Below are 16,004 nucleotides of genomic sequence, written 5' to 3'. Positions count from 1 at the left end.
AAGAATGGTATTTTCTAACATCCATTTGTATCTTATTTCTTTCCAATTTTTATCTATGTATATACACCTGTTTAACATAATTGGCATCTTACTGTCTCTACAGTTTGGGATCCTTGTTCTTTTCCAATTCACGTTATACATGAGAATTTGCCAGTCCTCATCTAAGCACGTAATGAAATTTTACACACCATGGTTAATAGCTACGTAAATTGCATCATGTAGCTGTAACAAAAGTTCTTCAAGCAATTTTCTAGTACTGGCTTTTTAGTTGCTTCAGATTGTTTGCTCTTTTACATGAGAACCATATTGGGTTACTTCACCTATCTTTCAAGACCCACATCAATTCCCACCTCCTCCAGAAAGCCTTCCCAGACTCCTTCAACACCCAGCAATATCTCCCACCTCTGAATTACCACCACCTGTAGTCCATCTGACACGGCTCAGCATGGAGCCCGTGCATCAGTCACTGCTGTCCTAGTGGCGGGCCAGTCTCAGGTCCAGAACTCCACTGCACGTATCCCTGGGAGCTCCCCAGCACTGTGCACACAGCAGGTGCTCAATACGTGCTGACTGCTGACCCCTCAGATTGCATGAGCCTGATGAGCTCCACCTGCCAAAGGGTCAGGATTGCAGGCGCCCACAGTGGCCTGCTCTGACATTCTGCTTCCTCGTAGGGCACTGGAGAAGTAAAAAGGCCCCCTCTCATTCAGCCCTGAGTTTAAAGACCCAGCCACCTCCATGTGAAAGTCAGCCAAGACCATCAAGGCTCAAGCACTGAACTTCTCTCCCAAGTTGACCGGCGATCAGCAACCATCTGCCCCCCACCCCAGAACAGAGAGGGCCCAGGCGCTGGTGCCAGCCAGTTAGGGTTCCAATCCCAGGCACTGCAGTGGCCAGGCAGGGCTGCCAGAGGCCTGGCTTGAGTTTTTCAGTGGGCATGACCCGGGCAGAGAGAGAAGCTGGCTACAGAGCGCCCTACCCTAGACGCCCTGCACACTTCACTCCAGGCAGGGCATCCACTCTGTTCACAGAAATCCCCACCTGGCCTGCAGAGGCAACTGAATTTGCAATCTCTGGTCCTCAGACATGGAAATCTAAACCCAACACAGCCTTGCAGGCTCTCCACCTGCCAGTGGCATCCCTCATCTCCCCCATCCCCAGCGGCAACTCTGCAGCAGCCTCGCCCCCCACTCAGGCGCAGCCCTCCCGGTGCCTGGGACACCCGCCTCCTCACTGCTGCCTCCCGAAATCCTCCCTCAAACAGCACGTCCCCAGGAGGTCAGAATTCCACTCTCCCCGCTCTGCTGTCCCTCCACCCTGCCCGCTTCACACATCTGGATGAGAATGAGCTGCATATGTGTCCCTCTCCCGTGCACCATTTTAAGGTAGGGGTAGGTTATTCACCACTGAGATCCGTCAATTTGCAGTGAACTCCCCATCCCAAGGCAAGTGGGGACACCCAGCCAGGTGACTGGCTGACACCTGGAGGAGGTGTGTTGGTGGTGGGGGAGGGGAGGGACTTAGGCCCCACCTCCAGCCCTTGGGGATGAGAAAAATTAAAAATAATAGCTGTGGGCTTCCCTGGTGGCGCAGTGGTTGTGAGTCCGCCTGCCGATGCAGGGGACACGGGTTCGTGCCCCGGTCTGGGAGGATCCCACATGCCGCGGAGTGGCTGGGCCCGTGAGCCATGGCCGCTGGGCCTGTGCTTCCGGAGCCTGTGCTCCGCAACGGGAGAGGCCACAACAGTGCAGGGGACACGGGTTCGTGTCCCGGTCCGGGAAGATCCCACATGCCGCGGAGCGGCTGGGCCCGTGAGCCATGGCCGCTGGGCCTGTGCTTCCGGAGCCTGTGCTCCGCAACGGGAGAGGCCACAACAGTGAGAGGCCCGCATACAGCCAAAAAAAATAAAAAAATAAAAAACCAAAATAATAGCCGCCATTTATTGAGCTACTCATGCCAAGCACCTTAAGACATTACAATTGCTCCCTTGATGAGGCAGGCACAATTACCATCCCACTTTATAGATGAAGAAATCAAGGCTCCAAGAGGTAAAGCAATCTGCTAAGGAAGTAGGCTAGTAGGTGGCAGAGTGGGGATTCAAATCCAGGCCGTATCAGTGGTGGAGAGTCTTGAGCACTCGGGTAAGTGCAACCATATGAGTGACCAGCACAGGATTCCAGGATCCCAGAATTCCTTTCCTGAGGGCTCACAGCCCTCAGTTCACCAGCCGAAGGCTCCCCCCCGCACCAACCCCTGCCAGACTTCCCTCCAAAACCAACAGCAATCTTCAAGTCTGTTTGCTGACAGAGGAGATGCTTCTCTCACTATCGCTCAGTTCAGTAAACACCGCTACGTGCTTTACAAAGTGCCAGACACTGCTCTGGCTCTTGGCAGGTGGGGGACAAAAGACCACAGGATCCCTCCCTTCCAGGGACACTGAATGAGTCCTACAGAGGAGGAAAGGAGCAAGGGGTGGATGGGGCAGGGCCAAGGGCTTCCTGGAAGAGGTGGTGACCAAGTGCATCTTGAAGGCTGAGTGTTCCTCCACTTTCTGGGCCACCACCCCCTGCCCCAGGACCCTCAGACACACCGGACCAATGGCTGCTCACAGAAACGCTCCACCTTTCCAGTCTCTGGGCCATTACCAGGCAGTAACCTCCATGCAAATGCTCCTTCATGAAACAAACAGACAGACACAGACACACACAGGCACACACATCCCTAACCTGCCGGTGAAATTCCTCTGTGTGCCAAAGACCCAACTCAAATCCCACCCCGTCAATCATCCCCCAGGCAGGCCTGCATTCACCTCCTCTGTGTTCCTGCAACACACCTGTGGCTCTAAGATGGCACTTACATTCCAGCGGGACACACACATACACACACACGATCCCCCGCTAACTCTTGCACGTGGTGGATAGTCAACAAATATCTGCTGAATTCAATTAAATGGGATAGTTTGCTTAAGTGCTTACAGCCTTAGGGTAGCTGCATGGGCTAAAACGCAATAACCAATTCAACAATATATGACACAATTCAATTAAAACAGTGGAATGAAAAGGGGCTGCCTGACTGTGTGACCTGAAAAAAGCCCACTCTGCCTGCCACCCTCCATCTCCTCATCTGAAATCCGAGGCTAGTCAGGCCTGGTGGGTATCATCCATCACAGGGAAGTTGTGAAGATTCAATAAGGCAACACTCGGGAGGCACCTGCACAGGGCCTGGTACATGGGGCTACCCAGCAGTGCCAGCTACTGCCACCTGGTCCAAGGGCACATACACACTTGGAGTCATCAGCAGTCTGAGGGCAGGCAGGCACGCTCCCAGCAGATGGAAGCCCTACTCAGTGCTTTTCAAACCTCTGTGAACTATGACCCATAGTAAGAAATACATCTTACGCTGGGACCCCATATACACAAACTAAACACAACTGCAATAAAAAGTCCATGGAGGGACTTCCATGGTGGCGTAGTGGGTAACAATCCACCTGCCAATGCAGGGGACACGGGTTCGATCCCTGGTCCGGGAAGATCCCACATGCCGCAGAGCAACTAAACCCATGCGCCACAACTACTGAGCCCGCATGCTGCAAATACTGAAGCCCGCGCTCCTAGAGCCCGTGCTCTGCAACAAGAGAAGCCACCGCAATAAGAAGCCTGCGCACCACAACAAAGTGTAGCCCCCGCTCGCCGCAACTAGAGAAAGCCTGTGCGCAGCAACGAAGACCCAATACAGCCAAAAATAAATTAAAAAAAAAACAAAAGTCCATGGAACACAGCTCCTCATGGTGCGGGGTGCATGCTGATACTGTATCTTTCACCTTCTTTCTATCTCATTTCCAAACTGATTCAATAAACCATGTACAGGGTGCCCTACAGCTGGAAAAGCCATGCCCTCACTCACCCAGGGTGTCGGAGCCGCTCTCCACTGTCTCGTTGACCTTCCTCGCAACTCTGGCCACGGCCTCACCCATCTTCCTCAGCATGCAGACTCAGGTGTCCTGCTGCCAGCCACCAGGCTGGTCTGCTGCTCATAAAGGGACCTGCGCTTGGGGAAGACACAGGGCCATGAAGCACCTGCCCACCACCAGCCAGGGCCCCACCCCTGACCCACCCTCCCCGGGGAATCAGGAAGCACGCAGGGAGCGGTCCAGGCCACTCACCTCCTCCTGAGGGGCCCAGAGCCCAGGCCACATCCGGCTCATTGTTCAGAGTGACTGATCTGCCCTACCAGTTTCCTGGGAGGATTGACACATATGACCTTGCCAGGGCTTGAACCAGTGGCCAGGAGGGTGTGAGGATTTAGGTGTGTGCTGGCCTGTGAATCACTTAACAGGCAGAGCAGTGGGGAGAAGGCGGGGTACAGCCAAGTGCAAGGAGAGACACCTGTCCCTCCATCCCACAGGCTCGGAGCCCAGTCCACAGGACAACCGCTCCAGCTCCCAGGTCTCCTCAGCCACCTCTGCCAGGTTCCTCCCCGGGAAGCGGGGACACAAAGGCAAATGAAACACAGCCCTGCCTGGTCAGAGCTCACTGTCTGGCTGGTGGGTGGTTTCTAAGAATTCCCTTTCCATGCAGCAATATGGAGGGAAAGTTACAGTTTTAGCCACAGATCTTATTGTTAGCCTGATGCTGAGTTCATTGGCAAGACCACAAGGAAAAATGAAGGGGGGCAGGATCACTGGGGAGAAAAGGCTTAAAGAAGGGTGAGGACACAATCAAAACGATCAGGTGTAGAAGACATAAGGGACTCGGGACATGTCTCCAACTCCGTTTTATTAGAGAAGGAAACTGAGGCAGAGAGAGGGACTCAATGACCTGGCCAAGGTCAAAGTAAGTAAATGGCACTAACCTGGCCCAACTCTACATCCCGTGCTCACTTCTTTACAAAAGTCACCCACATCACCAGTGGCAGCACCCCATGCAGATAATGAATTTGAGGCCAACATCAGTGCCCTTTTTTGCTCCTGGATCCCAATCCCAGATCCACAGACAGCTCAAGGAGCTCTAATGAACACATCTGAGGGTCAAAGGCAGAAGAATGTGAAGGGCAGAGAGAAGGGGGTGAGGGTACAAACAGATACCAAGAAAAAGTCCACATGTGCTCAACTGGACAGGGAGGCCCAGTCAAGCCCACTCAGCTGCTCAGGGAGAGTTAGTGATGAGTTCAGTATGTGCCTGCATCTCACCAAGGAAGAAGACAGGCCTAATGCCCAACTCTGACATTTATTAGTTGTGAAGCCTTGGGAAAGATTCCTAACTATTCTGAGCTCCAGTTTCTTCATCTGAGTAGGAGATCTAGTAATACCTGCCGCAGTGGGTTCATATGAGGACTGAACAAAAAATACATATCTTTCTAGACCAGGGCTCAGGACATGTAAGTTACTTAATAAATGCTAGCTGAAATGATGAAACAGTACACGTGCAGATATGATGCCAGCACTTAATCCCAGTTACATACCCATATGACTCAAACAAACAAGTCAGTGGAACTCATCTTTAAGGAATGAGTAGAATTTCCTTCTCTCCACCTCCAGGAAGTCTTCCCAGATTGCCCCAGCCCTCAGTGTTCTCTCCTCCTTAAGTTTCAGTAGCACGCAATGCCTTAGCTCAAACCACTTGGGTTATTTATGAGCTTTTAAAAATATACATACTTATCCCCACCAGCTGGCCTGCAGACAGCTTAAGGCAGGGAGGAGCTATATACTATGCTTTTCCCCTGCACTTTACACCACATACTGAAACAGATGTTCAGTTAGTTTCCCCCAATGGTGATGATGATCAACAGCCATCATTTGGGTTCCAAATTTAAATACAAGTCAACTGACTCTTACAACAAAGATACCATCTAAATGAGAAGGGTCATAAGTCCTAACAATGCCAGGTGGATAACTTGTAGAAGGTGGTCCAGGGTAGAACAGCAGGGAATAGTGAGGACTATGGAAAACTGGACCTGACACCTTTATCATGCTACCTTGAAGACCAACCCCCTAAGCCTGAGTCACAGCAATGTTGCTGGAATCTTGGTGACTCAGTCTAATGCCTTTATGAATAAGAACACTGAGGACCCAAGAAGGGAGGTAAATCAGCCAAACAGAAACGAAAAACCTAGGTCTCCTAACTCCCAGCCCAGGATTCTTCCTACATACCATGCTCCCTCCTTTTCCTATCTCCAGTATTCATCATCAGTAACCACAAACATGTATTGAGCATCTACTAGGAACAGGGCATAAGAATGAAGAGGGAGGAAGGAAATATACGAAATAGCTCTGACTTATGAGCTTCTGATGAGGAAGACCTTTCTAAGGAACATCACTGAGGCAATCCTGGCCTCACACAGAGACGAAAAGGAAGGTAAATCTCCAAGCTACCCAGGGTCTGTGCTAACCCTGTGAGATTGCATAGGCTACTTTCAGTCAGGCACTATGCCTGCAATTCTACTAGCTGCTACCAGGTGGGAGCAGTGGTGCCTTAAGCTAAAGAGCCTATTGAAGAAAACTAGCCAAATTAAAAACCTTACCCCTGGTGGTAAGCTCAGACACCCTATAGTGTGGGTCAGAGATTGGACATTGAAGCAGGAACAGCCTGTAAAGTCTAGGTGTCAGAGTAAGTCACTAGGAGGACAGGACCCTGACATTCCAGAGGATGCTCTGGATACAGCACAGATGTGCCCTAGGCCCCCAAGAGGTTCCGGCTACCTAAAATCACCAACCCCACTAACTGGCTAGGAAACCACCCTCCCTTCACCTAAAACTACCCATTTCCCAAGGGAGAATTTCTTATAAATTCCAGCTGACAGTCCCTCTCCCAGGTCAGGTGACCAAGGCCTGTCACTTTTTGGCATGGGCAGGGCTGAAATGGGAGGCTGGCAGGGCCATATGTGGTATAAGGCCCAAGATGGGGTAGGAGGGCCCCAGAACTGAGGGGAGAACAAACTTGAGATGACGAGAGTCTGGAGTGGGTCCCCAAAAGAGGTCCTACAAGGTTGTCCAACTTTGCTGACTGCTCCTTCCAGCCCCAACCCAACACTGGACCTCTCTGACCAAAAAGTAGCAAGAATTTATTGAGCATGTAACAGGAGCCCTCAGAGACAGGGGGCGGGGGAGAAATAAGGCAAGCTGCTCTTCCTTTCTTTGGTTTTAAACTGTTTTTAAGAAAAATAGAGAATTGTCTGAGTCACATATGAGTGATGGAGAGAACTATGGACCCACTCCTCACTGAGTGAGAAGCCTCCTAGGCAGGGCCACCCTAGGACATGAGGGGCCCCTATCTATGCAAACAATTTAAGTCAACCAAAATCAGTGTGTCAGCACCATTCTGGCTGCCCAGTCTCATGCAATTCCATGAAAGAAAGACCTTGCCAGCCAGTGGGAGCAATCAGCACGCAAGGCAGCCCTCCTGGAACCAGACCACAACCAAAGGGCCCCAAGACAACCCAATCCTACAGGTAGGCTCCTTGAGGCATCTGGTCAACCCCACAGGCAGGGGTAGTAGTAGCAGAAAATCAGAGAGTGTCCCAAAGCGGAGAAACAGGAACCACCAGCCCATATGGGTCTGTTCTGGGTTTGGGGTCCCAGTCATCAGAGGTCAGCCTTAGAAAACTGCTCCAAAGTGCTCCAAATCCTGGAGACCCTTCAACACAGGGTCCAAACTCATACTTACACTGCTGCTGTCTCAGCAATACATCCCTCTCCACATCCCTCCCCAACTCCTCTTTCTTCAGAGTGTGCATCATAGTCCTAGGAAATGTTTAAATCCAACAAACGTGTGCTGGGTTCTTCTATAAGGCCCTCACTGGAAGAGTAAAGGTACAGAGACAGGGCTTAGGCCAGAATAAGCTTCCCATCAGGTAAGAGAGACTCAGGTGACAAAAGGCAGAATGAGGGCTTCCCTGGCCCAGTGGTTGAGAGTCCACCTGCCAATGCAGGGGACACGGGTTCGTGCCCCGGTCTGGGAAGATCCCACATGCCGCGGAGCGGCTGGGCCCGCGAGCCATGGGCGCTGAGCCTGCATGTCCGGAGCCTGTGCTCCGCTACGGGAGAGGCCCCAACAGTGAGAGGCCCGCGTACTGCAAAAAAAAAAAAAAAAAAAAAAATGTCAGAATGAGCCAGATGCTGGAGGCCATAAGGCCAGGCCCAAGGACAATGTGTGCCTTCTGCCATGAAGGCATATGGCATGGCTGGTAAGAGGGAACAGAGGCAGGGGCTGAGCAGAAGTACCCAAATGATGAGAGAAAGAGGGAGACAGGAAGCCAGTCTGTCCCCAGATCACTGGGGGAGGGGCTGGAAGCCACCCTGTAAGTCGGTCCTGTTTCTCTTCGGGGAACTATGAAAGGTTTTCTGAGAGCAGCCTAATCCAGCCAGAATTTTGGAAAATTATCACTGTTGTGAGCAGTCCCATTGTCAGATGGAAATACCACCCTCCTCACTGGGTTGTTTTGAGAAGTAAATGGCATATAACTTTCGAGAAATCTTTGCAAGCTGTCGCACACCAAGGCATTACTGATATGTGATTAAACTGCTACAGATGGTAAGTTAGGATATAATAAATGGAATGTCAGAAAAGAAGTTGTCCTGCTTTGTGAGAGCTGGCAATAGAGTTCTCCTGTATCTATAACCTGGTTTCACCTGGATACAGGTTTGTGGGGGATGATTTTTGCTTAAACACTGACCCTAACCCTCTGCCAGGGCTCCAGCCCTCATCAGTGAGAACTCTACCTTATCTGAAGCCCCGAGATCTGTGCAAAGGAGCTACTGTGACACCCCGTCCGCACCAGCTGCTCCTATATTTAGTTACTGGTGTGGGCACTTGGGAACTTTAGAGCCTGGCAGCCGCTCCGAAGGGCAACTCGAGCCTCTTGCTCCATGTATGCGAGCTCCCCCCACTCCCACCCCCACTGGCTGCAGCGGGTCCTCTGGACCGCCCAAGCTAAGGAGCCACTGGGGAAGTGCGAAGCAGTCGGCTGGATCGGACCCAAGTAGCCCCGGAGGCCCACTCGAGCCCAGACAGAGTTGACCCACTTTTCCACCCAAGGGAACGAAGCCCGCTGGGGCGAGAGCGGGACGGACTGGCGCCTTGTTTTTGAGCCATGAGGTTCCCAGAGCCGCGTGCATGCTTCTGTATGGGCATGTAACCATCCTCGGGCTGCGCCTCCCAGGACTGAGCGCGGTGGCCAGGCCAGGGTCCCCACGCCTCGCGCTAGGGGACCGCCTCACCGTCTTCCCCACCCCCCGGCGCCCGCAGCCAATGGCTCCTCGTCGCCGGCCCTCCGCTCGCCAGGCAGGCGGGGACTGGGGAGAATAAAGCAGGCAGAGAGGAGAACGCTGGTGATCGCTGAGGGCCGGGGACTCCCGCGCTACCCGGAGGCCGAGAGGAACACTCTGGGACAGGCGTCTGCAGCTCCCCAGAGGGGAAGCAAACCCCGAAAAGTGTGGCTTCAGGGACGAAATTTACAACAGCCTCTCCCAGCAGGGGCGCCTCCCGCGGGGAACGGAGGCTCCCTCGGGACGGCTTCCCCAGGCTCCCTATTCCCTGGTACCTCGGCGCCCGCTCCCCCGAGCCAGCCGGGGTCCAGCCGCAGTCTGCAACACAGAGCCGGCGCGGCGCAGGGCCCCTTGGCACTGCAGAAGCCGCAGCTGGTGCACCGCTGCTCCTTCCACGGGGTGAATTGGGGGAGGGGAGGGTACACTACGTAAACGGGGACATTTCTCTCCCTCTCTCCCCCAGCCCCTCCAGCGCTTAGCCTCAGACTACGTTTACTTTGCGGGGCACGAAGGTGGGGCCCCGTTCCGGGCCGCTCTCTGCTCCACTTACGGCGACAATGCCTCCTAGCGCCCTGCGCAGCGCAGTCACGCTCCCTCGGCCGCCGGCGGCGCCCCATGCAGCAGCGGCGAGCTGGAACTGGCCGGGAGGGGGCAGAGGAGCTGCGGTCTCTGAGCGCACGGTCGCCCGGCCAATCACCGCGCCAGGAGCCGCCCCGGGGCGGGAGTAGGCAGCCGCGCGCAACCAATTAGAGCGCGGGTCCTCACGCGGCGCCCCCGGAAAAGCGGCCTGTGCGCTCTCGTCCAGAGGGTGGATCCGCTTTGTGTGCGGCTTCTGGAGGAAAAACGCTTTGGACAGCGGGAGTGTAGACCGGAACGTGCAACAGATCCCAGGATTAATAGGACTGAGTCTTCAGATTTGTTTTTCTCGAGGGAGCAGAGTTGAATTAGCCAGATCAGGGGTACATTGAGAAAGGTGAAGATGGGACTAGGAAGCTTTTCCCGTGGTGCCTTCAAGGCGCCCATTCAGTTTTTTAGAGGCAAGAATTCTGGCTACGCTAAGTTACTTAACCTCTCTAAATCCCAGTGTTCTTCTCTATCAAATAAGAATTAAAATGTATAAATACCTACTTCACAGGGTCATTGTGAGGATTAATTACCTGTAAAGTTTAGTGCAGTGCCCGGCATGATGGCTCAGCGAAGGGTAGCTGCTTCGCAGGCATACATTTACAGAGGATTCCCCATAGACTCTTTACTAGGCACTGTGGGGAGGACCAAAGAGATGAGGCTCCTAACTCAACCAGCGATGGTGGTCAATGAGTCAAATGCTCTAATAAACAGAAGCATGTGTTAAATATGTGGGAGTCCTGAAGAAAGAACATTTAATTCTGCCCCTGGGGATTGGGGTAGTTAGATAAGGAACACACATTCACTTGGGTCTTGATGGGTATTGTGGGTTAAATTGTGTCTCCCCCCAAAAAAAGATATGTTGAAGTCTTAACCCCCAGTACCTCAGAATGTGGCCTTATTTGGAAATATGGTCATTGCAGATATAATTAGTTAAGATGAGGTCATACTGGCATAGGCTATGATTGGTGTTCTTATAAGAAGAGAAGAGACACATCGGCACAAAGGGAGAAGGCCATGGGAAGATGGAGGCGGGGTAGAATGATGTGTCTACAAGCCAAGGAATCCCAAGGATTGTGGGCAAGGATCAGAAAGTAAGAAGAGGCAAGGAACGGATTCTCCCTCAGAGCCTCTGAAAAGGAACCAATTCCACTGACACCTTGATTTCAGACTTCTAGACTCCAGAACTGTGAAAATAAGTTTCTCGTGTTTTCAGCTACCTAATTTGCGGCAATTTGTTACAACAGCCCTGGGAAACTGCTACAATAGGTGAGTCGGAATAAACGGAAGGGGATGAGAAACACCTCCAAGAAAGTCTTTCAAAACTCAATGCCTGGGGCTTCCCTGGTGGCGCAGTGGTTGAGAATCTGCCTGCTAATGCAGGGAACACGGGTTCGAGCCCTGGTCTGGGAAGATCCCACATGCCACGGAGCAACTGGGCCCGTGAGCCACAACTACTGAGCCTGCGCGTCTGGAGCCTGTGCTCCGCAACAAGAGAGGCCGCGAGAGTGAGAGGCCCGCGCACCGTGATGAAGAGTGGCCCCCGCTTGCCACAACTAGAGAAAGCCCTCGCACAGAAACGAAGACCTAACACAGCCATAAATAAATAAATAAAGCAAACTGTCAACAAGTAAAAAAATAAACACAATTATAAAAAAAAAAAAAAACAAAAAAAACTCAATGCCTGTGCTGCACCAGCCTGGCCTGGCCTGGCCTGGCCTGGCTGAGGGGAGGTGGTGGGAGGGCACTATGGTGGAGGCTGGGCCACAGGCGCGCCGCCCCTGGGCACCCCAAGCCGGCACGAGAAGAGTTTGGAACTTCTCACTACCAAGTTTGTGTCACTTCTGCAGGAGGCAAAGGACGGTGTGCTTGACCTCAAGCTGGCAGCTGACACCCTAGCTGTTTGCCGGAAGTGGCGGATTTATGACATTACTAATGTGCTGGAAGGTATCAGGCTGATGGAGAAAAATTCCAAGAATAGCATCCAGTAGAAGGGCGTGGGGCCTGGCTGCAATACCCGAGAGATTGCGGACAAGTTGATTGAGCTCAAGGCAGAGATGGAGGAGCTGCAGCAGCGAGAGCAAGAACTAGACCAGCACAAGGTGTGGGTGCAGCAGAGCATCCTGAACATCACAGAGGATGTGCAGAACAGCTGCTTGGCCTACGTGACTCATGAGGACATCTGCAGATGCTTTGCTGGAGATGCCATCCAGGCCCCGTCGGGCACCAGCCTGGAGGTGCCCATCCCAGAGGGCCTCAATGGGCAGGAGAAGTACCAGATTCACCTGAAGAGTGTAAGTGGCCCCATCAAGGTGCTGCTGGTGAACAAGGAGGCATGGAGCTCACCCCCTGTGGCAGTGCCTATGCCGCCACCCAAAGATCTGCTCCAGAGCCCACCTGCTGTCTCTCCCCCTCCGCCTCTGCCCAAGCCTGCTCTGGCCCAGCCCCAGGATGCCTCATGCCCAAGCAGTCCCCAGGTGACCACCCCGAACCCTGTTCCCGGCAGCACCGAAGCCCAGGGGGTGGCCGGTCCAGCAGCTGAGATCACAGTGAGTGGTGGCCCGGGAACTGATAGCAAGGACAGTGGTGAGCTCAGCTCCCTCCCCCTGGGCCTGACAGCACTGGACACCCGGCCGCTGCAGTCCTCTGCCCTGTTGGACAGCAGTAGCAGCAATAGCAGTTCATCTGGACCCAACCCTTCTACCTCCTTTGAGCCCATCAAGGCAGACCCCACAGGTGTTCTGGAGCTCCCTAAAGAGCTGTCAGAAATCTTTGATCCCACTCAAGAGTGCATGAGCTCAGAGCTCCTGGAGGAGCTGATGTCCTCAGAAGTGTTTGCACCCCTCCTCCACCTTTCTCCATCCCCTGGAGACCACGATTACATCTACAGCCTGGATGAGAGTGAAGGTGTCTGTGACCTCTTTTATGTGCCTGTCCCCAACCTCTGACTGACAGGGGCATGCCCTTTGTGGCTGGGACACAGACTGTCTAACCTGGGGGCTGCCTGGGGACCTCCCCCCACCCCACCCCTACACAGCTTGAGAGCCGCAGACTCCTGGCTTCCCTAGCCTTCCCTCACTGCACAGTTCTGGCCACAAGTCCCACTCCTGCACCAACACCTGTTCTGTGCTGGGAGAGCAGGGGAAAGGGGCTTAGCCCGCTCCACTGTGGAGCCAAAGTGTTTGTCACTCCTTTTTTGGGGACTTCCCCTATCTGGTAGCCTCTCCCCGCCCTCTCAGAGTTCAGTTTCAGCTACCACCCAGTGGCACAGATCCAAGGACCCTCCATCACCCTCCTAGGGCAGCTCGTCCAGCCCCATCGCCCTGTACCTGCCAGCCCCTCCCCCTCCAGGAGGAAGCATGGGGTGGGGCTGGGCACTTGCCAGCACCTAGCCTAGCCTCCTTCACTTCTCCCCATGCGGATCACACAGCTCCTCTGTACCGCTCATGTGCCCCTTTCTGCTGGACCCTTGGCCCTGAGAACCTGCTGGGGGCGGGGGGAGGAGCAGGTTGCTAACAGGAGGAATGGAGATCTCTAGCTAGGAATCTGAGTGGGAGAGTCCCTGAGGATTGGCCCAGCCTCCATCTGACCCGCAGCTCCCCTCTTGTTTCTTGGGGGGGTTTTTTGAATTTTTGAATTTTATTTATTTTTTTAAACAGCAGGTTCTTATTAATTATCCATTTTAGGCATATTAGTGTTTATTTGTCAATCCCAATCTCCCAGTTCATCACACCACCACCATCCCCCTCTGCCGCTTTCCCCGCTTGGTGTCCATACATTTGTTTTCTACATCTGTGTCTCAATTTCTGCCCTGCAAACTGGTTCATCTGTACCATTTTTCTAGGTTCCACATATATGCGTTAATAGATGATATTTGTTTTTCTCTTTCTGACTTACTTCACTCTGTATGACAGTCTCTACATTCATCTACGTCTCTACAAATGACCCAATTTCGTTCCTTTTTATACCTGAGTAATATTCCATTGTATATATGTACCACATCTTCTTTATCCATTCGTCTGTCGATGGGCGTTTAGGTTGCTTCCATGACCTGGCTATTGTAAATAGTGCTGCAGTGAACATTGGGGTGCATGTGTCTTTTTGAATTATGGTTTTCTCTGGGTATATGCCCAGTAGTGGGATTGCTGGGTCATCTGTTAATTCTATTTTTAGTTTTTTAAGGAAACTCCATACTGTTCTCCATAGCGGTGGTATCAATTTACATTCCCACCAACAGTGCAAGAGGGTTCCCTTTTGTTCACACCCTCTCCAGCATTTGTTGTTTGTAGATTTTCTGATGATGCCCATTCTAACTGGTGTGAGGTGATACCTCATTGTAGTTTTGATTTGCATTTCTCTAATAATTAGTGATGTTGAGCATCTTTTCATGTGCTTCTTGGCCATCTGTATGTCTTCTTTGGAGAAATGTCTACTTAGGTCTTCTGCCCATTTTTAGATTGGGTTGTTTTTTTTTAAATATTGAGCTGCGTGAGCTGTTTATATATTTTGGAGATTAATCCTTTGTCCGTAGATTCATTTGCAAATATTTTCTCCCATTCTGAGGGTTATCTTTTCATCTTGTTTGTAGTTTCCTTTGCTTGCAAAAGCTTTTAAGTTTCATTAGGTCCCATTTGTTTATTTTTGTTTTTATTTCCATTACTCTAGGTGGTGGATCAAAAAAGATCCTGCTGTGATTTATGTCAAAGAGTGTTCTTCTTGTGTTTTCCTCTAAGAGTTTTATAGTATCTGGGCTTACATTTAGGTCTCTAATCCATTTTGAGTTTATTTTTGTGTATGGTGTTAGGGAGTGTTCTAATTTCATTCTTTTACATGTAGCTGTCCAGTTTTCCCAGCACCACTTATTGAAGAGACTGTCTTTTCTCCATTGTATATCCTTGCCACCTTTGTCATAGATTAGTTGACCATAGGTGTGTGGGTTTATCTCTGGGCTTTCTATCCTGTTCCATTGATCTATATTTCTGTTTTTGTGCCAGTACCCTATTGTCTTGATTACTGTAGCTTTGTAATATAATCTGAACTCAGGGAGTCTGATTCTTCCAGCTCTGTTTTATTCCCTCAAGACTGCTTTGGCTATTCGGGGTCTTTTGTGTCTCCATACAAATTTTAAGATTTTTTGTTCTGGTTCTGTTAAAAATGCTATTGGTAATTTGATAGAGATTGCATTGAATCTGTAGATTGCTTTGGGTAGTATAGTCATTTTCACAATACTGATTCTTCCAATCCAAGAACATGGTATATCTCTCCAATCATGGTGTGTGATCCTTTTAATGTGTTGCTGGATTCTGTTTGCTAGTATCTTGTTGAGGAGTTTTGCATCGATATTCATCAGTGATATTGGTCTGTAATTTTCTTTCTTTGTAGTATCTTTGGTTTTGGTATTAGGGTGATGGTGGCCTCATAGAATGGGTTTCGGAGTGTTCCTTCCTCTGCAGTTGTTTGGAAGAGTTTGAGAAGGAAGGGTGTTAGCTCTTCTCTAAATGTTTGATAGAATTCACCTGTGAAGCCATCTGGTCCTGGACTTTGTTTGTTTGTTTGTTTGTTTTTTTGCGGTACGTGGGCCTCTCACTGTTGTGCCCTCTCCTGTCACGGAGCACAGGCTCTGGACACGCAGGCTCAGCGGCCACGGCTCACGGGCCCAGCCGCTCCATGGCATGTGGGATCTTCCCGGATTGGGGTATGAACCCGTGTCCCCTGCATCGGCAGGTGGACTGTCAACCACTGTGCCACCAGGGAAGCCCTGTTGGAAGATTTTTAATCACAGTTTCAATTTCATTACTTGTGATTGGTCTGTTCCTATTTTCTATTTCTTCTTGGTTCAGTCTCAGAAGGTTATACCTCTCTAAGAATTTGTCCATTTCTTCCAGATTGTCCATTTTATTGGCATAGAGTTGCTTGTAGTAGTCTCTTAGGATGCTTTGTATTTCTGTGGTGTCTGTCGTAACTTCTTTTTCATTTCTAATTTTATTGATTTGAGTACTCTCCCTCTTTTTCTTGATGAGTCTGACTAATGGTTTATCAATTTTGTTTATCTTCTCAAAGACCCAGCTTTTAGTTTTATTGATCTTTGCTATTGTTTTCTTTGTTTCTATTTCATTTA

At 51.2% G+C, this 16,004-nt stretch overlaps 1 protein-coding gene and 1 pseudogene across 1 annotated transcript in view; one reads left to right on the top strand and one right to left on the bottom strand.

Moving 5' to 3' along the window:
- Positions 1–3,985, bottom strand: part of LRRC20 (leucine rich repeat containing 20) — a 60,420-nt gene extending 56,435 nt beyond the window's left edge. The window contains exon 1 of the mRNA XM_007454585.1: positions 3,904–3,985. Coding sequence (XP_007454647.1) covers positions 3,904–3,985 — 82 coding nt within the window. The remainder of the gene's footprint in view (positions 1–3,903) is intronic.
- A 7,650-nt stretch (positions 3,986–11,635) lies between these two features.
- LOC103082403 (transcription factor E2F4 pseudogene) lies at positions 11,636–12,834 on the top strand (annotated as a pseudogene).
- Positions 12,835–16,004: the final 3,170 nt, after the last annotated feature.

Source organism: Lipotes vexillifer, unplaced genomic scaffold, assembly GCF_000442215.2.
Source record: "Lipotes vexillifer unplaced genomic scaffold, Lipotes_vexillifer_v1.1 scaffold708, whole genome shotgun sequence".
In the NCBI taxonomy this organism is placed as follows: domain Eukaryota; kingdom Metazoa; phylum Chordata; class Mammalia; order Artiodactyla; family Lipotidae; genus Lipotes; species Lipotes vexillifer.
This window is presented reverse-complemented; position numbering and strand designations above follow the sequence as displayed.